The sequence below is a fragment of the Tursiops truncatus genome, chromosome 15 (assembly GCF_011762595.2).
Source record: "Tursiops truncatus isolate mTurTru1 chromosome 15, mTurTru1.mat.Y, whole genome shotgun sequence".
Taxonomy (NCBI): Eukaryota; Metazoa; Chordata; class Mammalia; order Artiodactyla; family Delphinidae; genus Tursiops; species Tursiops truncatus.
This window is the reverse complement of record NC_047048.1, coordinates 4,786,599-4,813,997: the sequence shown is the minus strand read 5'-3', so window position 1 is coordinate 4,813,997 and position 27,399 is coordinate 4,786,599. Positions and strand designations below refer to the sequence as shown.

Here is a 27,399-nt window from a genome sequence, read left to right as displayed (position 1 = left end):
CTGGAAATTCAGAACATCATGAAATTTCCATCAATAGCAGAAGATCATATAAATTATAGCATATCCATATGATGAAACAATGCAGCTGTTAAAAGTGATTTTTATAAAGCTTTTTAAAATGATATGAGAGAGTGCTCCACATAAGGAGGATAAGCAGTTTGAAATTTTACACACTGATACTGAAGAAATCAGTACAGGCTAAAGCCTGGAGGAAAATCCACTAAATCTGAATAGTAGACGCCTCAAAGCAGTGAGGGGAGGCAAAGTGTTTTTGTTTGTTTCTAACTTTTCAGGATATTACAGATTTTTCTACAATGGTATGTATTTATAATTAGAAAAATAGAAATAAAAAAGAAAAGAAAAATAGCTTTCAAAAAATTAAAAAGTAAAGAACAGTAGCTTTCAGATAGTGGCATCCTCAGAATACACAGTTCACAATACCATTTGCCCAGTGACCTGTTATCTCCCGATCTGAGCACCCGGCGTTGGCCTGGACTTGATGGGGACCCTGCGTGTAGCTCTGTGCATCATGTCACCTGTTACCTGAGGGTGGGGTGTACGTGAGTCTCTTTTGGGGAGATGTCCCATATCACCTTGAGCACTGTCACTCTCTGTCCCCAGGTCCCACGATGTGAAAATAGGAGGTGAACTTACTCATTCCGCCCATAGCCCTGGCCAGTCCTCTCCCCAGCCGGTGATCAGCCAGCGGGTTGTCAGCAACACACAGGCAGCATCCGGGTTCATCGGACCACAGCTTCCTTCTCACATGATGAAGGTAACGTTCCACGGGTAGAATGTCATCTTATGTTCATCTTTCCAGCCCTCTAGTTAACACTGCAGTGGTTGTCATGACCTCATCTACAACTGAATTTCTTGTCCAAAGAGTTTATTCAAGCTGTTGATTATATTTCAAATATACAGAACGTCCCCAAGTATGGACATAGTGATCAAGAAGAAAGTCTGGTGTGAGTCTATTTAGACGCTAGAGACTTTAGCTCCCGCCTTGGACTCCCGTTCACTTAATGGATTAAATATTTGGGGATTCTTGATCAATGCTGGCCTCCAGGAAAGTGATGCTTTTACAGAAAGAACACTTCAGTCGTATCCGTGTAGCCCTTTCAGGAGTTCGGCATTTTCTCTGTGCCGTCCGGCTGGGTCTGATCACACTCCCTCATGGCTTCTCAGGGGGAATGGAAGGTATGCCTGGTTCGTGTGAAGCTCTGAGTCCTCAGTGGAGGCCTGGCTTTTTGCTTGACGTAGGTGTTGAGATTGTGGACATGTTGGACTTGTTGGAATAGCCTGTATACACCTTGGAATAATCCTTTCACCTGTGCCATAGTGTCATAACAGCCTTCAGTTTGATAGGGAGTCACAGATTCAGTGCCTTAGGGAGCTGGACAGGCAGCAGGTCCTGCCCTGGGCTCTGCCTGAGTGAGACCTCAGGACACGGCCAGCTGGAGAGCACATGCCCTGTGTGGAGGGGCCACTGCTGTTGCTTTTTCCAGAAAGGTTTGTGGTGGGCAGGCCCGCAGGAGAGGGGGAGGGCTTTCTAGGTGCGTGAAACTTGTTATTCACAAAAGAAAAAGATAACCGAAGTGGGAGAGGTCCACGGCCTCAGGTTTCTGAGTCTGCGACTGTTTCCGGAGCTCTCACCTGGCTGTGGTCTGCTTGTTTCCAGAACCCACCTCATCTAAACGGGACAGGACCCTTGAAGGAAATGCCGAGCAGCTCCATGGCAAGTCCTAACGGGAATTCCAGTGTCAGTAGGACTGGCCCTGTTAACGCCTCGACATCTGTTCAGGACTGGCCGGTTAACAGGCCCTCAGCTATTCCAGAACATCCCAAGAAACAGAAAATCACGATCAGTATTCACAGCAAGTTACCTGTGCAGAAAATGCAGCCACAGCCTACTCTCCACAGCAGCTCTTCGGAGAGCGCTAACAAGCCCGCCCCCTCCTCTACCATTACGACTTCTACTGCAATACAGTCTACCTCGAGTGCCCCCGTGATGCCCGCGTCTAGTAAGGTAACGAAGCAGATCGCCCTGAGGGAGTCCTGCCCTGAGCCTGTGACGAACGGCAGGTCCAAGCTGAGCTCCGGCGTGCTGGTCCCCTACGGCGCCGAGTCGTCCGAAGAGTCCGACGAGGAGGCGAAGGGCCTCGGCAAGGAGAACAGTCTCCGTCCTGCCGAGAGCGCGCGCGCCCCTGCTCCGCTTGCCGAAGATGTCGGGGCCTCTCCGCACGAGCTCCGAGAGCCCGTGGCTCTAAATGGTGCTACCAGTACGGACAGTGACCCGAAAGAAAACAGCCTACCCTCGGGTGCTGCCAGCTGCCACGTCCAGCCTGCCCTACACTCAGAAAACCCCTTTTCTAAGGCAAACAGTCTCCCTGGGAAGGTGAGTGCGCATCGGCCGGGGCTGGGGCGGCCTTTGCTTCCACCCTTGTGTCCGCGGGTCACGTGGCTGGGTTTCAGGTGGCCCCCAGAGTTGAAATCTCTCTGTTTTTTTATGGTAGTTGATGCCTGCTCCTTTGCCACTTCTCCCAGAAGACAAAATCTTAGAGACCTTCAAACTCGGCAGCAAAGGGAAAGGCTCCACAGATGAGATGAGGTAGGATACGGTCCCAAGGCCGTGGGACGCGGGCCGGGGAGTCACAGCAGGGCCTGTGGGTGCGGCTGCTCTGGAAGTCTTAGGGTGAACCTTTTGGACCCTGGAATGATTTGAATAACGATCTGTTGAACTCATTCATGTTCCTTTTAAGAAAGTAAACACGTACAGGGTCTGTTAGTCCAGCTGACGCCCACCCCCCCCCCGCAGCACCCCTCCTCTCTGGGGCCCCTCCTCAGCCCCTGGCTGGGCCTCCCGCCAGCACCATCCCACTCAGCCCCCCGTGTGACAGGCACCTGAGGAGGTGTGAAGGGGTGGCGCAGGGCTTCTCGACTGTCCAATAGCGAAGCCTTGGTTTTGCTCCCTTTAGAATTCTGAAATTAAATTCCTAGTTAAGATCGTCTGTCTCCACACTTAAAAAAAAAAGAAGTCAGTGCATTGACCTCAACGTCATGTGATGGGAGTAGAAGGAAGGGTCAGAGGCAGTGGCGTGTCGCCACGTGAACAGCCCGGGAGACGGTGCCACCGCAGGACGCGGGGTGGGCCAGCAGCTTGGCGCCACGCACAGGTCGCATCACGCACGTCAGCGCCGTGACGTCCTCCTGGTAGACGACTTCTGGCCAAGCTCTGACCAACCTGAGATCAACACCCTAGTGGTGTCTGTGAAATGGCCAGTAATAGAGCTGGGGTTTTCACCCACGTGAACGTTGGGACATGGGCTGTTCTGTGGGACCGCCTGCCTCACCCCCACCCACTGGTGCTGGTGAGGCTCCCCCATCGTGGGGCTAACCCAAAAATGCACCCCACATTTCAGAAGGGCCCTGCGGGGGGCGTGCTCTCACCAAGAACCACTGTTAGGAATGCTCAGAAGAACGAGCAAAGAGCACGTACTCCCAGTCGACCCTGGGCACTTGAACACTCAGTCCCTGGCAGGATAGCTGTCCTCCTTTCTCTGTCCTTGTCCGGCTTAGTTGGTCTTCAAATGTAATGTGTGCGAGAATTGTGACAGGTGATTGTGTAAGCAGTCAGTCCCCAGCTACGCACGTTTCCTAACCTCACGTGCAGCCTTGAACACGTCACTGCCACACTCTAGATCACACGTGTCTTCTCTCTCCCAGATATTTTCCCGCTGCAGAGCGGGCCCGCTTTAGGGTTTTTCTTGCTTTCTGGCAGCTTTCATTAACTTCGAGACTCCATCAGAAGCAAGGCAGAGTTCTTTTACTACAGAAAGTGTTTCTAAAGCCTCAGTGATTCCTCACAATTTGCAGGTAATTCAGGGAGCTCTTGGCTGTGTCTGGAGGTAGCTACTCTAGCTCCGAGGCTCCAGGAAAATTCAGAGAAAAGGGATCCAGAGGAAAAGTAAGAGCCCCATCGTTACTTGACTTTTCTGATGGTTCGGACTTGGTTATTAAGAAGAATTAGAAGTATATCTGAAAACAGAAGGCGCCTAGAATTGCGGAATTATTATTGCTGAAAAATGGGGTAGGCTTGATACAAATTTTTACATTTTTATTTAATGAGAAAATTTGAAGTTTCCAAAAATGATAAGCCCAGTTTTAGGTTTAAACCAGATGTAGTAAAGCCACACAGTATTTAGTAAATGAACGATTTGAAGCGTTTGTCCCTGTGAGCCTGGAAGCAAACAAGTAAGTGGCTGATTGCTTTCTTTCTTTCTTTCGGTGGGGCTGCAGTACAACTGGGACAGAGGAGAGGCCTCCGCAGGACCCCGAGGCTGAGCTGGAGGCTGGCAGCTCCGCTCCCGATTCCCGTGAGAACCTAGAGCTGGTCATGAGCCTTAGCAGCAAATTCAAGAAGGTTTTGTTGCCCTCAGACGCCAGCATCAAACCTACCAAAGAAGAAGTCTCTGAAAACATTTTGGCAAAACCCGAGGAGGCTTTGCCGAGTATCAACACCTTTTGTAACACCAACAAGGATACCCTCGGGGGTGACCAGCTTCCTAAACTGTGTGACCCAGGGAATTTAACAAACGATCAGAGCAAACCGTCCCAGGACGTGAAAGGGACGTCACCAGAGCGTCCCCAGGACCCGGCGGCAGCAGAAGCCGCGGGGAGGCTGAGCCCGAGCCCCTTGTCAGGTACCGAGGGCGACTGTGAGCCTGAGCCCTTGGGTCACAGCAGTCGGGACAGAGGCACGGATGTGGAGGGTCCCCCTAAAAGCACAGGGGTGTCCGCAGATGGGGTGCCCTCTCCGCAATTAGACAGGATCGCAGAAAACCGTCCAGAGGGGGTCCCCGAGCAAAGTAACGGTGAGAGAGGTGAAGACAGTAAGGCCGGGCAGAAGGTCCAGGAGGCTTGTGCAGTGCAGGAAAAAACCAGCAGCCTCAGAAAGGTTGACCGAGGACATTACCGCAGCCGAAAAGACCGATCGTCCAGCGGCGAGCACGCGCGGGACAGCAGGAGCGGGACGGAGGAGCAGCCTCGCCGGAGGCGACCCCACCATGAGTGGAAGCGGTGCCGGTCCGAGCGGCCCGAGCCCTGCGCCGCGGCCCCGCACGCCCCCTGCCCCGGATCCCTGGCCAGGTCCGGCCACCCGCGCTCCCGGAGCATGGGGGCCCCCGACCAGGAGTGGGGCCGCTACCACCACGCTGAGGCCGAGCACGCCTGGGCCCGGGAGAACTACCCGGACGGGATGCGCTGGGGGCGGTTCAGGTACCACCACGACAGGTACGCCTCGTACCCGGCCCGCGAGCCGTGGGAGTGGAGGCCCCTCCACGGCGAGCGAGAGTACGACCGAGCCGGGCCCTACAGCGGCCGGCCCCACAAGGACCACTACAGAGGCCGGAAGGGCCACGAGCCGGCGGCCAAAGAGAGGGACCGGCACCGCATCAGCAGCCCCGGGGCGGGCCCGGCCCACACGCCCCCTCCACACCCTGCTGACAAGTACGCCCACGACAAGGCTGCACTGGGGGCTGAAGACAGAGGCTGTGACCTCGCCGGTCAGTTTCACGAACACAAAAACATCAAGTCACGAAAACGGAGGTACAGTAGTGTAGGGGATAAAGACAGCCACGTAGAAAAGAAAGCCTGGAGAAGCTTACAGAAGGATCCTTTAGAGGAGCCTAAAGTGAAGAAGCACAAAAAATCAAAGAAAAAGAAATCCAAGGACAAACACCGAGAGCGGAATTCCAGGTGAGGGCATGTGTGCTTGGTGACAGGTGAAGGGCTGTGTCCTGTGTATGTGACTCTGATTTGTACTTTTTATCCCTGTGGGTTTTGGACTTCCCTGTTTTTATAGATTCCTATAACTTAGCTCTGTGTTAAGCTGGATCTTATTTCATGGTATTTTAAAATGCCCGAAAACCATCTTTTAAGATGATGTTGCCGTTTTCAGTTAGTGCTTTTTAACTTCTAGGAGTAAGTGTGCAGTGTTTGGTAGATAGATAAAACTTGGGATGTTTTGACTTCACAGTGATTGCTAATATATTTATTCACAGATTTAGTTATATTTTCACATCTGCTGATACTTTCTTTACCCTCAGTGACTACTGCCTCGTGGCAGGAAATGGGAGGCCGCCACCCTGTTGAACGTGCCTGTGACCCAAAGGGCTGAGACACATCGTTTGTTGCATTTGCCTCTGTCTAGTTTTCTGTCTCCATTTCTCAGTTTGAAATCTCATTGGGACATTTGTATTTTTAAAAAGCTAAATTGGTCAGTAGTTTTCTTGAAAATGACTTCTCCACGATGAGAGGGGCGAGCACACACACGGTTACTGCACATTGCGTGCTACACGTTGGCGTCTCGTAAAATCGAAACCCTGGGAAGAGGTTACCAGGAGGCATAGGTAGAGAGTGTGGTTACTTGAAGGAAAAGGAAATCAAACTTCCTTCCCTCCTATGTGCCTGAGACACCTGGCAAAAATATTTTTTCCTTCAGCCACTAGTTTCAGGAAAAATTGACGAAATCCTTCCTCTGGTGTTCTGGCCATAGCTCCCCTCCCAAACAAAGCTGAAGGGCATCGGTGGGGAAAGGTTGAAATTGGTGAACTTATGACCCCAGACTTAAAAAATTATTACAATGAAAACAACGCATTTTTCATTATAGGGTTTACCTGTGTTCACGTAATGAGTGTCAACAGTAGTGAGTATAAATCGAAGACCAGTTCTCTTTGGGGTGGTTTGCTTTTCCGGTGGTTTGAGTTCTGGCTTTTTCTTCTGCAGGCGGCAGCAGTACTCAGACCTTTTGGTAACACACTCTGATGCCGACCTGCACAACAGACACAAGAAGAAAAAGAAGAAGAAGAAAAAGAAGAAGCACTCAAAATCAGAGAACTCGCTTAGAGATTCAGAGCCACTCTTGCCCGAGGCCACCAGCTGTGAGACTGTGGACCATTTCCAGGGAGCGGACAGCGCTTTCCCCCTCATGGCCAGCCAGCCTCTGGATGGTGTGGGACCTTGCCCTGAGAAAACAAAACATTTCTGGATGGAAACGAGGGATGACAGGTGTCATCTGTCTAAGTGTGGCCAGGGTAAGAGGACATACTTGGAACTGCGAATATAGAAACTCTTTTCTTTGGAAAGGGTGGTTAACACAGGGAAGGAGCCTCAAAGGGCATAGAAGGTATAAGTCCCCTCTGAGCTCCCCGCCCTGTGTCCTCTGCCCGACGGCTGGCCCGAGGCTGCTGTGGCCGGTCTCGACGGTTAGCCGTGCTGCCGCGGCGCTTACTGGAGACCTGAGTTACGCGGAACCGGGAACCTCTGGAATTGATGGCTCTGAGTGTCTGATTGTGGACCAGAACTTCTGTTTTTAAGCCATTTTTGATAGAAATGTTGTGGTACATTCTTTCTCTCCAGAATCCTTAAGCCTTTGGCATTGTGAGTAGAACCTAGAACTCAGTTTGGTGACTGGCTCGCTGGACGTCATGCTTCAGGCCTGCGTTGGTGAAGCTCAGGCTCCTGACGGGGTGCCCTGGGTCACTGCAGGCCTCTGGGCTCTGGGATTCTTGTCTGCTTTGCACAGCTCTGCCTTCCCTTGTAACTTCCCAGCCTTTTCTACTCTGATTGCTCTGAAAGCAGAGCCCCCCTTGCTTCCTCATCTGTTCCAATGACCTTCGACCCTGGAAGGAGTGCTGAGCGTTTTTGAGGGGGCCGGGGGCCCCCCTAGGGCAGGGCTGGACTGGCCGCCGCCTTTGCGCGGCCTGACGGTAAGGAAGGATTTGACGTTTTTAAATGGTTGGAAGAGTCAAAAGAAGAATATTTCATTTCACATGAAAATCGTGTGAAATTGAGGTGTCAGTAGAGCCGCAAGGAGCCCAGCCCAGCCCGCCTGTCCGCCCGTCCATGGGGACAGGTTTGCTGGCCTCGTCCTGGAGCCCTGAGGCGCACCCTCACGACCCTGCCCGCTGTCCTAGATGTCCAGGGGTCAGGGGGTTCTCGACTGCGTCCTGGACCCGGGTGAGGTATCGTTTGTTCGGGGGCAGCCCTGTCCCTTCCAGTGGCCCAGTCCCATGATGGTTGGTGGAGGAGGGACAGATGGCTGCACAGTGCACTGGCGTTTGGAGGAGCCGAGGGCAGGGGGTGGGGGGTGTTCCTGAGTGGTGGGGGGAGTGCTGGGGCGCGCGGAATGGGTGAGGAGTCGTAGGGACGGCAGGAAAGGGAAGCTACCGGCGGGTTTGCTCTGTGTGTTTGTTAAGAGGGGAATTACTTGCATTTCCGCATTGGTTTCCCATGAACAGTTCAGCGATTCGGGGAAGGCGCTTGCTGGGGATGAGTCCCTTCTGATGTCTGCTTGGTGCTTGGGGCGAAGTGGAGACGGGCTGTTCGTGTGCATTCTGCGCAGATCCGCAGGGATTCTACATTTTTGCCAGAATCCCCTTCCGGCTGCAGGTCTCTGGTGAGGACCACAGCTGGAGGCCGCCAGTGCACCCGCAGAGCTGGCTCGGGGGACAGTAGGTGGCGTGCAAAGCCCAGTAGTGGGCATGTGGTGGCCCAGACCGCCTCTCCAGAGGCTGCAGGAGATGGGGTGGCCCCTTTCCTGTCCTCGATCTGATGGCGCCCAATGACTGGCTTGGGCGCCCGTCCCATCCTGACCTCCCGGGAAGGGCCACCTGCTCGGGCCCAGGCCAAGCATCGCTGTTGGCTGGTGGAGGCCGGACGTCTTGGCCTGCGTGTGTCTGTCCTGGTGCCTTGACCACTGACCTGTCTTCCAGACTCCTGTTCTCTGGCACCATCAAGCTCTCGACTTCTTTGGCCTGAGATCTGTTCTCACCTAATGCTGAAAGGCTGATGAGTTTACTGGGGCCAGAGTGGACTATTGCTGAGGGGACGTGGTCCTCAGTTATCACCTCAACTCTTGTTTTCAGTGAAACACTTGGAGACACAGCTTGTGCAGGACTGATTTCAGGCAACAGACATTAAGCTACTGAGGACTGCTTCTGAGTGTAATCACGTAACGCACACAGAGCATAGGCACTAAAATTTTTGCAAAACCATCATTAAAATGTTTCCTAACCTTTGCTTTCTAGGTGATTGAAAACGTGGCTTCAAGACAAAAAATTCACTGGTTACGGTAAGCTCTTTTCGTCTATGTTCTTCCTGTTTGTTTGTAGAGCCGCTGAGGGGCCCTGAGGAGGGAGCTTTGGGACTCGGCTTCGGGGGTAGCAGGTGGGGAGTCAGTCCTTGTGTGGTGGGGGTGGATTTGGGCCCCTTAAGTCAGAGAGTAGCTCTGCTCCCTCCCTCCCTCCCTCGTTGTGAGAAAGTGAGGCCAGGTCAGAAGCTTCAGAATCAAGTCATTTGATAAACATTTGAAAGATGGAGAAGCCATGTCCTCTCGCAGCCCCACCTGAGGGGCCGAGAGAGGGGAGCCCTTCCCGTGCCCGCCGCCCGCCCTGCGCACCGAAAGGGCTCAGGCTTGGTTTGATCGGAATGGGTTTTGGGTGCTTTTTTTACAGCAAATCAAAACCTGGAGTGTCGTTTCCTCCTGGCCTCGTACTCAGTGGCCCCGGGAGGTGGGGTTGGTGTCCTGGGCGCGCTGCAGCTGCAGGGTTGCTCTCCGGAGGGAATTTTGTCCAAACGTGTAACTTCTGGTAGTCGGCAAGGGGGGTTTAAGTGAACTGTCTGCAGGAGATTAACTTGCAGTTGATTAACACGCTTTACAGCGTGTCATCAATGGGAAGACCGGAGCCGCATTAAGGAATTAGCCTCTTCCTACCTAGAGCAAGGGAATCGCCGGGTTGCGGCGGCTCCGCGGCGGCCGGGCTGGCGGGACCGCGCCCAGCAGAGGGCGCCCTCCGCGCAGGCCTCCGCGCCACCGCCGGCTCCTTCACCGCCCGCGGGGAGGCAGGCGGGCTCCCCCCAGAGACCTGGGGGCGCCTGCTAAGGCGAGGGCGTGAATGAAGAAGAGAAGTCCCGCCCGGGGCTCACGGGGCGCTGGGCTCCCACTTCCTGCCTCTGGACCAACTAACGCCCGCTGCCTCTTGTCTTTCAGATTCAACGTGTTCAACAGAAGCCATCCCCAACCCACATTAAATTACAAATAGAGAAAATAACTTGAAATCTGCGTGGTGCTTCTTTAGTGTAAATAGTGTATAGATTTTACCATGGAGGACTTTTTTTTTTAGTTTTTACCTTTTCTTAATTACCCTTATTCCAAATGGGTGAACACTTTCTACAACTGCTGACCACTGTAAAATACTGTGTATATAAACCACATTGAAAATAACGCCCTGGACTAGAACATCTCAAATGCTGCTTAATCACAGACTCAGGTTGATCACTCGTATTCCATGTAATGCTCCTCCAAGTTAGACATCCGGTGCAAGACCAACCGGGAAACCATGGAATTATTAAAAGTACAAACTGACAGTGTGTATATTTAATTTAAAAACTTATTTAAAGATTCACAAGCTCTCAACTAGACTTTTGAGAGCAGTCTGTTTTCTGTAATGTCTGATACTAGAAACTAATTTGCTTCATATTTTAGTTGTATTCAAGATTTGAAGATTTTATAGACAAGTTCTGTTTTTGAACTTTGTGGAACTATTCCAATCAATTTACCAGTTATGATGAGTATTTACATTATGAATGTATAATCGGAACATTATTTGTAAGGCCTACAGTATGTTTTTATTACATAACACTTTTTTATACAGTGTCTCTTGTCTTGACTATGATATTGGAGTCTGAGTTGTCAGCTTGGTCCCTTAAAGTTTCTAGTTACAGACAAAAATCATACTGTGATTTTATTTTTAATATGGATATGCTATCAAACTGTGATACACTTATAATTCACTGGTCCTGCATCAGGAGTTGGAGTGGGGAAAACTGTATTTAATACAGTTTGTATCTGAATAATCTGTATGGTTTATACAGTTTGTGTTGTTCAGAGACGTCTAAAGTTTGATCTTTGTTTTTTTAAAGATTAAAAAAGCACTTGCCCCACTGTAAATATACAGCATGTAAAATTTATATAGTATATAAATGGCAGCAAATTAAACCTTTCGTGTCATTTTTTACTGCTGTTTTCCCCATTTGCTTACAGACACTTCTCTTGGACTTCTTTCTCTTTGCCTTCACTTTCCTAAAACCTCGAAAGCTCAAGCCACGGGCTCTCAGTCCCAGACTGGGAGGTGCAGACCCCAAATGGGTGAGGGAGAGTCAGGTGTGGGCTGCTGGACCCGACAGCCTCCCTACTTTAAAGAACCCAGTCACAGGCAATCTTGTTTTAACAGTGCGTCTTTATTTAACCAACACAGTATTTGCAATTTGACAGCCATTCCCTCTCCAACTTCACCATCCACTTTACAACAAAATATCAATAATAGATATAGGGTATTTCTTCATGCAAGTTGGAGTATATACACTGAATAACACTCCAGAAGTCATATTATATATGTACATTATTTACATATTAACTCTATTTACTGTAAATAGAAATGTTTTCTAAGAAAAAAATAAAACAAGAAATCACAATGTGTGGTTTCTGGTCTACAACAGACCTAACTTCTCAGCAAAGCACATCTATGTAGATATATGCATTTTAACTTGAAAAATATGCATTGCTTTATATGCAGCATTAAATGCTGCTTCATCTATAAACAGCTCCTATTTGGACTCAACCTGGTACCACATTAAACTGCTCAACACTGTTCCGTGATCCTGAAGACACTTGCTTGTCTGGGTCCAGGGTGGGCCAATTAAACCCCACATGTTAGTGGGGGCTGGTGGGGCCGTGTAAGCCGCCGTCTCCCGCCCAGCGACCCCCTTCCCTGCCTCCTGCCCTCCGTCTCTGGAGGAGAGCTCTTTGGCCAGAGTTGGGACTGACAATTCAAGCACTGAGCGCAGACAGGGGGGTGGGGAGGGGGATGAACGGGGGACCACGCTGAGGTCCAGGCAGCCGGGCCCCACCCCACAGCCCCGTCAGGTTAACACTGTCACACAAAACCTGGAGTTACACGATTTCACGTAATACTCCCGAGGGCAAGTGACACAGATTCTGAGCACCATGGCCTTCTGCATCGTTCTGGGCAAACAGGCCTCAGGCAAGGCTCCTTCACAGGTGGCCAGAGGAACAGATTTCTTCCAGGTGTTTCCTTATGCTCACTTCTCCCAGCCCCACCCTGAGGCACACCCGAAAGACAGAAAGCCCTGTATCCCCAGGGTCCTACCTGGGTCAGACAAAGGAGAGACAGGTTATTCCACACAAAATCCTGATGGAGCCCGCGCCCCAAGCAGCCCGGGCACAGGGCCAGCCCGAGGGGAGGGCGCTGCCAGGTCGTCGTCAGCAGTGTTTGGTCTGGTGGTCTGGGCAGCGTCCCTTTTCACGGAAGACTGGGGCCAGAGTTGCATATACGCCAGTCACGCGCTTCAGGAATGCTGACTTGCCTTTCTCAAAACTACAGGGTCCCATCTGAGGTATCAGTACAGTAGCAAAGCCTAAAAGCTTGGGAATGAACCAAAAAAATCAGTTTGATGCATGTTGGAGAGTCCTGGGTGCAGACCCTTTCGCAGTCTGGTGTGACTTAGCGCTACAAGGTCAGCTGCACCGAGGCCAAAGGCCCATAGCCGTTCAGTCTCAGCATCAAGGCAGCTCCCAGGAACGGTTCCTTCTGCTCTTTACATCTCCACGGAAGTGCGTACAGCCTGCGGTTGCCACTCTCGGACTCTGCTTTTGCACAGGAGAGGTGATGACCTCTCACGTGTGCAAGCGGAGGGAGTGCTTTCGCGGCTGGCGCAGGGAAAGGAGGTCCTGCAGGGGAGGGACCCTCCACTGGAACGGCCCCTGTGGGCAAGGGGGTCCTATGTAGTACATGCAGGGGTCCTGGCGGCGGAAATAAAGCTCCCAATAAAAAGGCATCTGTCACCAGCCTCAAATGTCCCAGCACCCAGCGCCTCTTGGCCGGCCCACCTGTGCACCCTTGGGCCAGTTCTGCGACGTGCTGGGGCCCAGCTCCAGCCTGCCCTCAGCACACGACTGAGCACCTCTCTCTCATTCAGCCACCAGCAACCTGACAACCTCCTGGTCGGCGATCTTCAGCAGTCCCGTCACCAGTGCACGTTTGGGGTTTTAAACTATTTACAGAAAAGCCTAAGCGCTCCACTTCTTCATCCCCACCCCGCCGCCTGCTCTTTTCCCTCCCCATAACGAAAGATCAAATCTCTGAAAACATGGAATAAGGTTATCCCTATCTCCTTATAGGTCTACTCATTACGTTAAGAAATGTGGTCAAATTATTCTAAGCATTCGTTTTGCCAACAAGTAGTGAAGACAGTGGTCACAGCTGGTCTGAACCACGTATTCAGCTGGACCACAGGACACTGCTGTTTGTGCGTGTCAGAAACGGTCAAACATGAGAAGTTTCATGTGGTCCAACATATACGCTGTCTATCCTGGGATTCAGAAGTTACAGGACAAATGCCCCAAACCGAAATTTATATTTTAACAATTTGCCTCTTTAGAAAGTATCTGTGGGACCACAAAGTCTGAGCTGAACGGTCCCAGAGGACTGGACTCCGCCCCGCCCCGCCCAGTGCTGGCTGTCAAGGACACGTGCGCCTCCCTCCACCAGGAGCTCCCCTGGGCGCCCCCCACGGGCGGGGCGCCCCCCCAGCCCCCCGGGGACTGCATACGTGTACACATGTAATTGTTCTCAGTGCACAGTATATTCTTGTGTCCAGAAGTTAAATTTATAGCTGCCATTCTAAAAATACTACTGTTAGAAAGTATCTTTCATTATAATTTGAGAATATAAAAAGGCATATAAAAGCTATAATCCTATATATCTGAGAAAAAAAACAATAAAAAACTGGTAGCTTTTCCTTTCCTGTTATGATACAAAACAGCGGCTTCCAGAATGGCGAACACCGCCACAAAGGAACACGTGTGACCCCGCGTCTGCCACGCGGATTTTCACGGCTGAACCACCAGGCGCAGCTGCTGGACGAGACTTCGAGAAGGATGCGCTCGGCGCCGGGAGGGCAGCGGGAAGGGACGACGTGAGGCCCCTCGAGACCAGCGGGGGCCGCCGTCCCTGAGGAGCCAGGCCGCGGGTCCAGGGTGTTGCGGGGAGGCCCCCAGTCACTCTTTGCTGCGGGGTTTGAGTTTACTTTTACCTGCTGCTCAGGCCAGGAAAGCTCTATTTCTTATTGGCAATCCTCCTTTTCCTCGTGGCCAACATGTCATAGAAAGGATCCCTGCTGATACTCGCTCTGGGGGAAAAATGAGAAAGAAACTCGGTTAGGCGAGGAGGGCCGGTCCTCCCCCGCGCGGCCCCGCCCCCTCTGCCCCCACCCCCATGTGACCCACCCACAGCCCCGGGCCCCGCCCTCCGGCCCCGCCCCCGCTGGCCCGGGGGCGCACCGGATGGACTTCATCCACTCCTCCTTCTCCTCGGGGCTGGGCGCCGAGATGCGGTACACCACGTGGTTGCCCTCCACCACCCGGCCGTCCGCCTCCGTCTTACAGGCTTTGATGACCTGCCCTTTGTGGCTCGGGTTATAAAGCTCGAAACAGTTCTGGTGGAGACAGACACGACAGTCACCCGGCGCCGGGGGGGGGGGGGGGGGGGGGGGGGCGGGGAGGGGAGGGAGGGCGGGGGGCAGGGAAGCCAGCTTACGGGTTTCCGCGGGTCTTCCACCTCCCGGATGCTCAGGTTCTCCAGCGGGATGATTCCCCGGGGCTCCTTATCCTGCGGGAGGAGAGCGCTCAGCCAGCCTCCCCCGGCACCCGCGGAGGGTCCCGCGACGCGACGCGGAGGACGGGCAGCCCCGCACTTGCCCTGCACTTACCGTCGTGTATTCAAAGTAATAAAGGCAGTTGTCGGTGAGGATGAACCAGCGCCGCTTCCAGGTTTTCACGCGCCCCCCTAAGAGCAGAGGGACCCCGTGAGTCAGGGCGGCGCGGGCCCTACACAAGTTAGTGCGCTTTTCATAAATGCCACAGGGGCCGAGCTGGGTTTTAAGTTTCCTTCCTCGAGGAAAATGTTTCACATTCTGCCCCCCGATTCCGCCCGCCACTCAGCCAAATGCTGGCCGTGCTGTGCTGCCTGGCCCGCCCCTCATGCACCCCGCCTGCCTGCGCGGCACCCAGATGAGCGCTTCCCAAATCTGCTTCCTGCAAGAGTTAGTCATGATGAATGGTCTTAATTTCCCCACATGGAAATGACAACAGGATGCAGGTCTGTCCAGGACTTAATCCCGTTACGTCAGGGCCATCATCACATTACTGAGGACTTCAGGCGGCCCTGGGATCCATCAAAATCGATTACGCCTTGGCCCAGGGAATTATTAGATTGAATTAATCTCTTAAGATCTGGGACACACACGTGTACACACACACACACACACACAGCACACACAGAGCTCATCTGCACCTACTCTCTTTACACTATGGAAAAGAAAATCTCTTTTACCCTCAAATATACAGCAGAAACAAACTGGTTTCCATTTCTAGTTTTTGCTCCTGATACAAAGTTTAAAAACAAAAACTGAAAGAGAAAACATGAGCCTGGTGACAGATGCCCACGATCTACGGGCACAAGGTAAGCAGCGGCTCCCCTGACCCACTGCTCCCCAGGGGACGTGCAGGCAGGCAAGACCCTCATGGCCAAGGGTCATAAACCCGGTCCCTGCTGTGAGGAGCTTGGGGAGCCCAGACAGGGACACAGGGGGACATGAAGGGACATGAAGGTCACCCTGAGGGCCAAGGCACGAGGGCCTGACGTTTGTGGAGATCTGGGGCGGGGGGGGGGGGAGAGACACGCATGAGGACACCCAGCTGCAGGGAGGGAGCCCCGCCTTCAGATTCAGTGCCACTGAGGGGTCCTCAGGGACTGAGACCCTCACCCCTGCGTCACTGATGATACGTCTGTCCTCGTGACAGCCGCAGGCAGGCTGGGTATACGGGGCGGCCATGCGGGGAGGCAGCCTCAGCCATGCCCTGAAGGAAAGTCCCCAGATTCCCCATCTCCCCCCATCTCGCTTCCCATCCCCATCAGAAGCCTTCATCCCCCCAAGGCCTCCATCCCCTTGAGGCACCACCCAACCCGTCTCTCTCAGACCCATGGGCTGGGTTCTCACTCCCCGAACCCTGCGTGCAGGCCCATCAGGGCTCTCTGTTCCCTGGAAGGCCTCTCGGCTCTTCGTACCTGGGTTCCCACCCACCCTGCGCCCAAGTTCAGTGGCAAGTCTGGAGGAGCCCTCCCTGGTCCAGCTCTTGAGACCAGGGGAGCCTCTCGGGCTGGGGGCTGTGGGCATCAAGATGGAGGTGTGTGGTCTGCGTTGACCCCTGAGCCCAGCCCAGCCCCAAGCCCCTTTTCAGGGTGGCTGGTGGTGATGCTCTTGGTCTCCGAGCCCCAGCAGGTTTTGATGAGGGAGACCGAGCGGCTCCACTCATGCACGTGTTTGCGGCTGGACTTCAGGACGCGGGGACACACACACACCTATAGGAAGGAGCCTGGCAACACCTGACTAGTATAAGCACCCACTTTCTCTTTGTAAACACCCTGCTGCTGGCACGGCTGTTAGCAGACACGCGCTCTCGTGCACATCGCGCACGCCTCTTCTTCACGCCAGCCCCACTCTGACCGCACTCCTGTCTGCGTTGACACAACTGACTCATTCTCAAAACATAGTGACTACATGGTATTTACTGTACCAGCGTGAAGCGACACCACCAAGCTCTGCTCTGGCAGGGCACCCGGGCCTCCTCAAGTGCAGTGTCCTCTAACTCACGATGAGAAACAACCAAGCAAGTCACACTGCGATCTCCGTTCCTATCCCAGCACGTGCGTGGCCACAATTCTGGCTTCTCTGCCCATGTGTCCAGGCCATGCAGGGGCCCAGGGCTGCGTGTCCTCACCGAGTATAGGCGCTGCACCCAGGCCCAACCCAACGCAGCCTCCGCATCTGCTTCCTGCAGACAGACCGCCTCCTCGGTCCCTCGGGGACTGACACCCAGTGACCCTTCCCAGCAGCTTGGCCAGCGTCAGAACTGTTGGCAGAAGTCTGGAGTGCAGATGGGCCACCAGTGTGCTGGGATCCCCCTGGGGACGCTAAGAGCCCTGAGAGCAGAGCTGCCTCGGGAGCCAAGGCTCCGGGCTCCAGGTGTGAGCTGCGCCACCACCAGCTCTGTAGCCTTAACGAGGACACGAGCGCGGGGCCTCGGGAGCAGGGAAGCAGCAGACGCTGGGTGCCAGCCAGCCCTGCGGCTCGTGGCGGTGCTCTGTGCACTGGTGCTGTGGCCCGCTTATCTGCTCAATCAGGTCACAGGCCTGTTGTCACTCATTTTGTTCAGTCTCCAGAGCCAGCCACATCCCCGCTGGCCCTGGGGCACACTGGCTGCCGGGCCCGCTTGTGCTGTCACCATTCCGAGGGGGACACTTGCTGGCAACACAGCAACAGGAAGGGCCCAAGTGCTCTTCTGGGCACCTTCCTCTGCCCTCACCCCGGGACCACAGGCTGCATGGGATCTCAAAATCTGGTGCCTCTGGAAGGTTACTCAGCCATTCAAGTCCAAGGCTACAGTTCTGGGTTTTTAGGCCAAGATCCAGAACTCTTCCAAACCCTGGCGTAGCCAGAGGAAGGTCAGGGCAAGACCCCAAATCAGAACAGCTGACTGGCGTTGCGCACCCCACGCCCGCCACACTGTCACACTGTCACCAGGCCCATGCTTATCCCCTCTCAGTTAAAGGCACGAAGTCACCAGAACTCCGTAGGCCCCGGTGTTTGCACAATGCCTGGGTGATGTGTCAGATCTCTCAGGCTCCAATGTCACAGGAAGGTGGAAATCCCAACCCCGACCAGAGTAAAAAACCCCTACCAATTCCTAAAATTGCCCAGAAAATAAAAATGCTATCCTACTTGTTTGTCAGTGGTTATGAAGTCCTTAAAACGCTGCTGGACTCTACACAGGTGGTGCAGACATGCACCGCCCGGTGAGTGGGCGGCGGGTGATTTAGACCTCCCGGCTCAGGCCCTGAGGACACGGAGGCGTGAGTTTGTCCCCCCTGGGCATCCCCACGCGCCTCCGGTCCCTCACTCCTCACCCAGCCCCGGTGGGCGTCATGGCCGCCGCACCCTGCAAGGAGGATGAGGTGACCCCAGCACGTCCGAAGCCATAAGGGCCAGATGGATGACAGCCAAGTCAGAGCTTCACACAAACCGACAGAGAGAAAGGAGAGGAAAAAGAAGCTGGGAAGGGGCAGGAAGCCACTGGGTACGTACCTCCTAACGCAGAACAAGCAGGGACAGCCCGTCACAGAACAGAAAGGTGGGAGCCACAAGCAGAAGGAAAACAACAAGAAGGCACATTTAAACCACTCATCAAAAATCAGCCACACCAAACCAAGAGAGGCGGCAGGTTCCGGGGTGGCGGCGCCTGCCTCTGGTACAGAAACTGCCGTGGGCTTATCTGGACACTAGGGGGGGCAGTTTGCTGGGACGGGCACTGCGTGCGGCCCCGGCAGAATGGCCTCGCTCGGCAGGGCGCGTGGGATGCTCAGTGGAGCGTTCGTGCCTCCGGTCGGGGAGGCACCGCTGGGGCTGCTGCCGCGGGAGGAGGGGCCTCGGCTCGGTCCCGCCCCCAGCGCCGCTCACCCAGCTTCAGGAGCCAGCCCTCCCGGTCCGGGTTGAAGAACGTGTGCGTCAGGTCGTTGCCATCGTCCTCGGGAATCTTAAACGGCTCGTTCTTGATGCTTTCGTACAGGTTCTGCGAGGCGGGAAGGCAGCGGGCGCGGGGACTCAGGCGAAGGAGGAACGGCCGCCCCCGCGTCACCCCCCCAACACGGGGCCCAGGGACCCTGTTAAGACGCCGTGAAACAAACGACCTGGTGCCGCTGCCCTTGAGCTGAGCCTGATGCTCCTGAGCACAGAGATCGGGGACGGGGGACGCGGGGGCTCACCCGTAGCAGCTCCTCAGGGAGGTCCCCGCCCTCGTTGATGCCGCGGTTCATGGTGACAAAGCGCTCGGCTGTGGGCTTGTCGCGCACGTTGTGGTTGTGAAGGCTGGTGTTGAGCATGATGATGGCGAAGGACAGCACGTAGCACGTATCTGGGGGGAGTCAGGGCCGCGGGGCGTCAGCGCTGGCCCAGCGCGCGACGCCCCTGCGTGTGCCCCGCGCCCGCAGCCCGCGCTCACCCGTGGACTGGAAGACGCCGGGGTTGCACAGGCAGTAGCGAGCCGCGAACGCTTCCATCATGCGGTCGATCTTCTGCGCCTCGCCCGGGAGTCTGAAGCTCCACAGGAACTGCCTGCAGGGGGACGAGAACCAGGGGGACATGCGCGTCTCCACGGTCCGGCTGGGCGGCGCCTCCGCGCCTAGAGGCCCCGGTCGGGGCTGCGGGCGAAGCGCGGGGACCCACGGGACACAGTGGCACAGCCGCTGTCTGTGCTCCGCCACCCACTTGCGGGAGCGAGTCGGGAGCCCCCGCGGCTCTGCGCCAGACACTGACCCAGAGGAACAGAATCCACGTGGACGCACCCCAGGCTCGCCAAGCCTGCACCTCCCCGTGACACCATTTTCAAACACTGAATCTAAAACTCCTGAACCACGGCTACAGGATTGGAACCCGCCAGTGTGTCCTTCAGCCGAGGCCAGGGGCTGAGCCCACAGACGCGAGTGGCAGACAGCAACACGGCTGCCACCTTGGTCCACAGGTGGGGGAACGGCCACAAGGAAACAGGCTCGAGCTGGGGCAGAGCACGGAGGAGAAAGGCCAGACCAGGACCAGCCAAGGCCGTCGGGCACGCTGGGGCCAGGGGTGGCCTCCGATGGCAGGAAACCCACACCCTCCCAGGCACATGCTGGGTGTCCACACGGTTGGTGTTCAAGGCCAAATGTGGCGTAAAGTGGGCCCATGCCCAGGCGGCGCTGAGACCACGTGCAGAAGTGGGAAGGAGGCACGCCCACAACTGTCAAATATCACACAAAATGAAAAAGCAAAGCAACTATGAATGGAACGCAGGACCGGCGGCCACAAGGATTCAGGCGTGGCCCGACACCCCGCCCCCTCCCCTCTCCCCTCCCCTCCCCACCCTCCCCACCAGGCTGCAGGTCTGCAGAGGCCCTTAGCTTGCCAGTGGGTCACCCGGCACCGCTGGGCCACCCTCCTTCCCTCTGCACAAGAGCAGGTGATGAAACACTCACCTTAAGGCTTGTACAAGGTTGAGATCGGCAAACTCGTGGAGTTCCACAAAGGCTTGAAGAACCTTGATGTTAAATTCATCCCTGGGAGAGAAAACGTATTCTACAGCCTCACTGCGTGTATTTCAGTAATTTTAAACGACACCTCCTAGAGCAAGTTTTCACGGTTTTTATCGTCACAGGACTAAAAGATCAGGTATTTTTCACTCTGCGTTTGTTTTCAGGCTGAAAACAAAGGAGAGACCCTGTAGGATATTAAGCGTTTACTTCACCATCAGTACGAGTTAGGGTAAGACCCCAAATACAAGCCTGATGGCCAACGTTCCGAGTTCCCTGCACTGAGCTGTAAGGCACCGACCCAGGTGCTTGGTACAGATCCTCAACCTCCAAAACCACCACGAGGCAGGTGCTAATCTCGTTCCCACCTCCCAGGTGGGATCTTGAAGCTCAGAGACAGGAAGCAACTCCTCCAGGGTCATAAGGCAGAAAGCACAGTCCTGGACCCAGAAAGGATGGTTTGGAAGAGAAGTAACGCCTTACGTTAATAACTAGCTTTTAAAAACGAAACTTAGCATGAGAACACAGTGAAAAAGGTAAAGTTTTATGACAAAAAAACTGAAATGACATTAACAGCGACAGCTCAATACACTGGCATTTTAACTCCAAGCCGCTCCCACTGACCATGGAGACACCTGTAACTCGCCCTCCCGGGAGAGCAGGCCAGGCCTCACCTGAAGATGCTCACCTCCACAGGTACAGGCCCATGACCTGTCAACAGCAAGGAACGGCTGCAGCTCAGCACCCCTGAGACTGCGACGACACCACCCACCCGAGGGCTAAGGATGACACCCGAGGTGGGAAGAGGCCCCAGCACAAAGTATGTTTTGCAACTTCACCCCCTCCTTTTTCTTTGAGATGAGCTGGTGGCAGGTGTGGGGCTGCTGCCTGAGGGCCCTGGGGCTCCAAGCCCTGGGTGTGCAGAAAGGGGTGTGGATGGGACCCTCCCGGGAAGCAGTGAGCACTCAGCCCGCTGGAAAGACTGGCTCTCGGGCCCTGGTTTGTCCAACGCTGCACCCACCAGCTGGTGTCCTGCTGAAAGGCCGCGAGACTTCGTAAAGGGCACGCTCGGGGCGGGTGGGTGTGTGTACACGTGCGTGCGTGCGCGCAAGCGTGCTGAGCACCAGAGGAGTGGCAGGCAGGCTGGGGTACAGATTTGTGCAGCAGGGACAGGCCTGTGACCCAGCACAGCGGTCTGTTCTAAAGTCCGCGTTGAAGGCAAGACGGCACACAGCAGGGTCCCGGAGCTCAGGGAGCCCCGCCGTGAGGCCGCCACCTCCACCCGGAGAGGAGGAGCGGGGCTCCGGGCTCACAGGTGTTCAGTGCTCAGCTTGCAGCCAGTGTGAAGCCCCCCAAGGCAGGGGGGCTCCACCCATCCCTCGCTGGAGGGCGGTGTCGGGGGCCTCAGTCCTGCGAATTCAATTCTGCCTCCGCGCCAGCCCTCCAGGGACTGCCTGCAGGCCAGGCCACTCTCCAGAGCTCTCCACCCGACCGCCCACCAGGCCTCGCAAGCTCCTCGCCCCGATGCCCCACCTCCCAGGCGGCTCGGCCCACGGCCCAGAGCCGCTCACCGCCGCATCACCCCGGCCAGACCTTCCCCCCAGCTCTCCCTGGACCTCAGAGCCAGAGCCTGAGCGCCTCTCACCTCCGGAGCAGCCGCCAGCCTGGCCAGAGCCACCCTCCCCGCTCCCGCCTCCGCTCTGCCGCTCGCTCCGCACGGGGACCATCTGCTCCAGACGGAACACACATCCCTGCCCCTCCCCCGCCGGGAGCCTTCCACACCCCCACTTCCCATCACCCTGAGCACAGCCGCCCCTCCAGCATCCCCACACAGGTGCCGCCGCCCCAGTCGGACGCCCTGACCAGCCTGTCACACTGCTACCCACTCGCCCAGCTCTTCCGCGGTCCCTTTGCCCTGGTCACCTCTGACATACCATGTTTGCTTATTTAGTTTGCTTGTTATGTACTGTCTGTATTACTGCAGCCAACGCAGTTCCACAGCGGAGGTACCAACGCCACCCAAGCGCCTAGAACAGTGCCTGGCACGGAGCCAGGACTTCATTTCTTTCTCCTTTTTGGCTGCGTTGGGTCTTCATTGCTGCGTGCGGCCTTTCTCTAGTTGCAGCGAATGGGTGCTACTCTTCATTGCGGTGGCTTCTCTTGTGGCAGAGCACGAGCTCTAGGCACGCGGGCTTCAGTAGTTGCAGCAGGCAGGCTTCAGTAGTTGTGGCTCGCGGGCTCTAGAGCACAGGCTCAGTAGTTCTGGCGCACGGGCTTAGTTGCTCTGCGGCACGTGAGATCTTCCCAGACCGGGGCCCGAACCTGTGTCCCCTGCATCGGCAGGCAGATTCTTAACTACTGTGCCAGCAGGGAAGTCCCCATATTTTTGGACTACAAATCTGCAGGCACTGCCAGACCGCGCATTACACTAACGTCATAGTTAATTTAATCTCTGTAGTCGCACACCAGCCAGAGGACGCCGGGGAGTCACTCAGACTCTGGCCCTCCTAGCACGTTGTCCTGTGCTAGGTGCCTGTTAGACTCGGTGCCTGAACTCCTAGGAGACCCTTCCATTTTTTTAAAAAACAGCTTTGTCGAAACATAATTCACAATCTATATAGTTCACCCATTTCAAGTGTATAATTCAACAGTTTTTAGCATATTTAGTATATCACAGATCTGTGCAACCATCACCACGAGCAATTCTGGAACATATTCATTCCCCCAGAAAGAACGCCCACACCTGAACCATCGCCTCCCAATCCTCACGGTGCCCCAGCGCCAGGCAACCCCTGTTTTCTGTCTCTAAAAAAAAAATCCGCCAATTCTGAGCATTTCATATAAAATGGAATAACACGACATCGTGGCCTTTTTGTGACTGACTTCTTTTCCTATCATAATGTTTTGAATGTTTTAAATCCATGTTGTAGCATGTATCAATACTTCCTTTCTTCTTAATGCCAAATAACATTGCATCATGTGGAGAGACCACATTTTCTTTATCCATTCGTCAGTTGCTGGACATTCGAATTGTTTCCACTTTGGGGCTGTAATGTGGCTGTGAACATTGGTGCACAAGTTTTTGTGCATGCAAGTTTCTTTTTCCCCCTTGGGTTTGTAACTAGAGTAGAATTACTGGATCACATGGTAAGTTTACCATTTTGAAGAACTGCCAACTACTTTCCAAAGTGGCTGCACCGTTTTTTTTTTGTTTGTTTTTTTGGTTTTTTTTGCGGTACGCGGGCCTCTCACTGTTGCGGCCTCTCCCGTTGCAGAGCACAGGCTCCGGACGCGCAGGCTCAGCGGCCATGGCTCACGGGCCCAGCCACTCCGCGGCATGTGGGATCTTCCCGGTCCGGGGCACGAACCTGCCTCCCCTGCATCGGCAGGGGGACTCTCAACCACTGCGCCACCAGGGGAGCCCTGCACCATTTTTTATATAGCGGTGTATGAGGGTTCCAGTTTCTCCACATCCTCACCAACATTTATCATCTTCTTTAATTATAGCCTTCCCGGTGGATATGAAGTGCTGTCTCACTGTGGTTTTGAGCTGCATTTCCCTGATGACTACTGATGTTGAGCATCTCATCATACGCTTATTAGCTTTATCATATGCCTATGTATATATCCTCTTTGGATGAATGTCTATTCAGATCCTTGGCCCATTTTATAATTATTTGTCTTATTGAGTTGTAAGAATTCTTTTAATATACTAGATACAAGTCTTCATCACATTTATATATGACCTGCAAATATTTTCTATTCTCTGGGTTGTCTTCTCCCTTTCTTGAGGATGTCCTCTGAAGCACAGATGTTTTGAAATTTGATGATTCTACTTTTTTCTTTTGCTGTCATATCTAAGAAACCCTTGCCTAATCTAAGGTCACAGAGATTTACCCCTGTGTTTTCTTCTCAGTGTTTTATAGTTTAAGTGCTTATACTTAGGTCTTTGACCCACTTTAATTTCTGTATATGGTGAGTGACCCAGTGACACTCTTTTTGCAGGTGGCTGTCCAGCGGTCCCCACACCACGTGCTGAAAGGACCATTCGTTCCCCCGTTGAATTGTGTTGGCCCCTCAGTTGATGTATATATGAGGGTTTATTTCTGGATTCTCAATTCTATTCCATGGCCTTTCCTTCTACTCTTATGCCAATACCACACTGTCTTGATTAGTGTAGCTTTAGTCTGTTTTGTAATGGGCAAGTGTAAGTTCTCCAACTTTGTTCTTCTTTTTCCAAGACAGTTGTGGCTATTCTGGGTCCCCTGAATTTCTACATGAATTATGGGATGAGCTTGTCAACCTCTACAAAGAAGTTAGCTCAGATTTTGCTAGGGAGTATGTTAAATTTGTTTTGTTTGTTTTTAATTAAAAATTTTTTTAATTATTTTTTCGCTGCGTTGGGTCTTTGTTGCTGCGCACAGGCTTTCTCTAGTTGCAGCAAGCAGAGGCCACTCCTCGTTGCAGTGCACGGGCTTCTCACTGCGGAGGCTTCTCTTGTTGTGGAGCACGGGCTCTAGGCGCACGGGCTTCAGTAGTTGGGGCACACGGGCTCAGCAGTTGTGGCTCACGGGCTCTAGAGCACAGGCTCAGTAGTCGTGGTGCACAGGCTGAGTTGCTCCGTAGCATGTGGGATCTTCCCGGACCAGGGCTCGAACCTGTGTCCCCTGCCGCTGTGCCACCAGAGAAGCCCCGTGTTAAATTTGTTTATCAGTGTGGAAGGTACCGCCATTTTTGCAATATTAAGTCTTCTAATCCATGAACATGGATGTCTTTCCACTTATTTGGATCTTTTAATTTTTTTCAATAATACGTTACAGTTTTCAGAGTAAAAATTGTGTTCTTTTGTTAAAATTTATTCCTAAGTCTTATTCTTTTTAATGCTACTGTAAATGGAGCTGTTTTCTTATAATATCCTTTTTAGCATTTTCATTGCTACTGTACAGACATATGAGTGAAACTGTATATTGATCTGATATCTTGCAACATTACTGAAATTATTAGTTCTAACAGCTTGTTAGTGATTCCCCAGGATTTTCCATATGCCAGATTATGTTATCTGCAAATAGAAACGGTTTTAATCCTTCCTTTACAAATTAGATGCCTTTAATTTCATTTTCCTGCCTAACTGCCTTGGCTCAAACTGCCAGTACCAAGTTGAATGGAAGTGCTGAGAACAGTCTTGATCTTCAGGGGAAAGCATGAAGTTGTGGGGTTTTCACAGGTGCCCTCTATAATGCTGAGGAAGTTCCCTTCTCTTCCTAGTTGGAGTGTTTTTATTATGAAGCAGTAAATGTTGTCAGATGCTCTTCCTAAATCTACTGGGATGATCGTGTGGGTTTTGCTCTTCATTCTACTGACATCGCATCTATTGATAACTGATCTGCGTATGTTGAACTAACCTGGCATTCGTAAGATAATGAATACACTTGACCCTTGAACAACATGGGGGTTAGGGGCGGCGACCCTCCACTCAGTTGAAAATGTGTGTAAACTTACACAGCCCTGTACATACGGGGTTCCTCCATCTCCACGGTTCTGCATCCGCAGATTCAACCAACCGTGGATCACGTAGTTCTGTAGTATTTACTACGGAAAAAAATCCACATACGAGTCAACCTGCACAGTTCAAACCCGTGCTGTTCAAGGGCTCTGGTGCATAATCCTTCTTCGATATTGCTGGATTTGATTTGCTAGGATTTAGGTGAGGATTTTTCCTTCTACAGTCGTAAGTGATATTGGTCTGTAGACTTCTTTTACTGTGATGTCTTTGATTTTGGTATCAGGTAGCACTGGCCTCACAGAGTGAGCTGGGAAGTGTTCTGCTTTTCACTTTTGATCAAGTATTTTTAATGAAAAGCTCGAAACAGAAACCACGCTGGTTGAGCGACTGCTGGCCTTCTGTTTAAAAACACTGCTGTCTGCTCCTTGCCCAAGTCTATTCTGACACATTCAGGGGAAGCGCTGCCTGAGGACTCCTGCCCTGCCCTCTGTTAAGCAGAGTCAGTGGACTTTTAAGTGGAGAAGGTCGAGAAAGTAAGCCTGACTGGCCGCCCTCCATTTAAAAAATAACAACCTTCTACCTTTACTCATACCCCCAACTAACAGGGGAAAGGCGACAGCTGAGAGATCCGGGTATTTCTGTGCAAAACAACCAAAGACACTTTCCGAGGCAAGGAGCGGGAGGCAGTGGCATTCTTGGTTCTGTCCTGGTTTCCTGGATGAGCAGAGGATTCCAGAAGAACAGCGACCCCGCCCAGCCCCAGGACACCCACACCTCTCTGCTCACAAGGGCACAGGGGAGGAGGTGGCTGCGCTGGCCTCGCTTGGCCAGCACAGCCACCCGCAGAGCCCACATGATAGACCCTGATGCAAGGGTCGGCCCGGGTGGGCAGGCTGCCCCCTGCCCTTGAACTCACCTTTCACCCAGGTAGTCCCCGATCACCGTCTTATTCAGGCCTTCCCCTTTATACAAGAACTGGGCCACGTCCTCCGGGGAGCACTGCAGCAGGTCGTTCTCTATTAGAAACTGAATTCCCTGAATAGGAGCGTCAAAAGGAAGCACCGGTTAGGAGGGTCACCAGACTCGTATTTCAAAGATAAATACATTTAGTGTCATGACCTTACTGGTTCGGACATGGCAAAACTAATACAAGAGCACGATGGGATTCTCACATCACTGTAACACATTTTACCCATCAGAGAAAAGCACTTCCACGCCTCGTGGCAAATGAACAGGCTAAGAGACAAACAAGTTACTGAACAAACCGTTCTAAGTGTTATTAGAGATTATAAAGGCAGAAGGAACAATGACACCGAATTTCCCCAGCTCGGGAAAAGGATCTGCGCTGTGTGCGACAGGAATACATCGTACATGGTTGACCAACCCAACACCCATCCCAAGCCCCGCTTCCCAGACTCCCCTGCAACCAGAAATGACCTTGTGAACAGATCTGGTCAAACAGAGATGAAGTCTGTGAGGAGGACCCAGGAAAACTGCTCCTTTCCTGATAAAAGGGGACCTGACAGCTCTTTCCTCCTCCTTCCTGCCCTGAATGCAGATGTGATGGCAGGAGCCCTTGCAGCCGGCATACAGGGAAAGGCTGGGAAGCACACAGGACCCCAGCCCTGCCACCTGGGA

The 27,399-nt window shown here is 53.4% G+C and overlaps 2 protein-coding genes across 6 annotated transcripts in view; one reads left to right on the top strand and one right to left on the bottom strand.

Moving 5' to 3' along the window:
- USP42 (ubiquitin specific peptidase 42) overlaps positions 1-11,075 on the top strand; it is a 35,781-nt gene extending 24,706 nt beyond the window's left edge. For 2 of the 3 annotated variants that reach the window (XM_019930689.3, XM_033840883.2), the window contains exons 12-18: positions 622-775; positions 1,679-2,395; positions 2,514-2,608; positions 4,297-5,754; positions 6,784-7,091; positions 9,087-9,130; positions 10,049-11,075. In XM_019930689.3, coding sequence (XP_019786248.1) covers positions 622-775; positions 1,679-2,395; positions 2,514-2,608; positions 4,297-5,754; positions 6,784-7,091; positions 9,087-9,094 — 2,740 coding nt within the window. In that variant the 3' untranslated portion in view covers positions 9,095-9,130; positions 10,049-11,075. Of the gene's footprint in view, positions 1-621; positions 776-1,678; positions 2,396-2,513; positions 2,609-4,296; positions 5,755-6,667; positions 6,704-6,783; positions 7,092-9,086; positions 9,131-10,048 lie in introns of those variants that run through there. The other variant, XM_019930690.3, reaches the window with a different exon arrangement.
- A 204-nt stretch (positions 11,076-11,279) lies between these two features.
- CYTH3 (cytohesin 3) overlaps positions 11,280-27,399 on the bottom strand; it is a 90,544-nt gene continuing 74,424 nt past the window's right edge. For 2 of the 3 annotated variants that reach the window (XM_033840886.2, XM_073791888.1), the window contains 9 exons: positions 26,678-26,796; positions 20,205-20,285; positions 19,196-19,308; positions 18,960-19,108; positions 18,655-18,766; positions 14,848-14,924; positions 14,676-14,747; positions 14,420-14,574; positions 11,280-14,268 (listed from right to left, as the gene is read on the bottom strand). In XM_033840886.2, coding sequence (XP_033696777.1) covers positions 14,196-14,268; positions 14,420-14,574; positions 14,676-14,747; positions 14,848-14,924; positions 18,655-18,766; positions 18,960-19,108; positions 19,196-19,308; positions 20,205-20,285; positions 26,678-26,796 — 951 coding nt within the window. In that variant the 3' untranslated portion in view covers positions 11,280-14,195. The remainder of the gene's footprint in view (positions 14,269-14,419; positions 14,575-14,675; positions 14,748-14,847; positions 14,925-18,654; positions 18,767-18,959; positions 19,109-19,195; positions 19,309-20,204; positions 20,286-26,677; positions 26,797-27,399) is intronic. The other variant, XM_033840884.2, reaches the window with a different exon arrangement.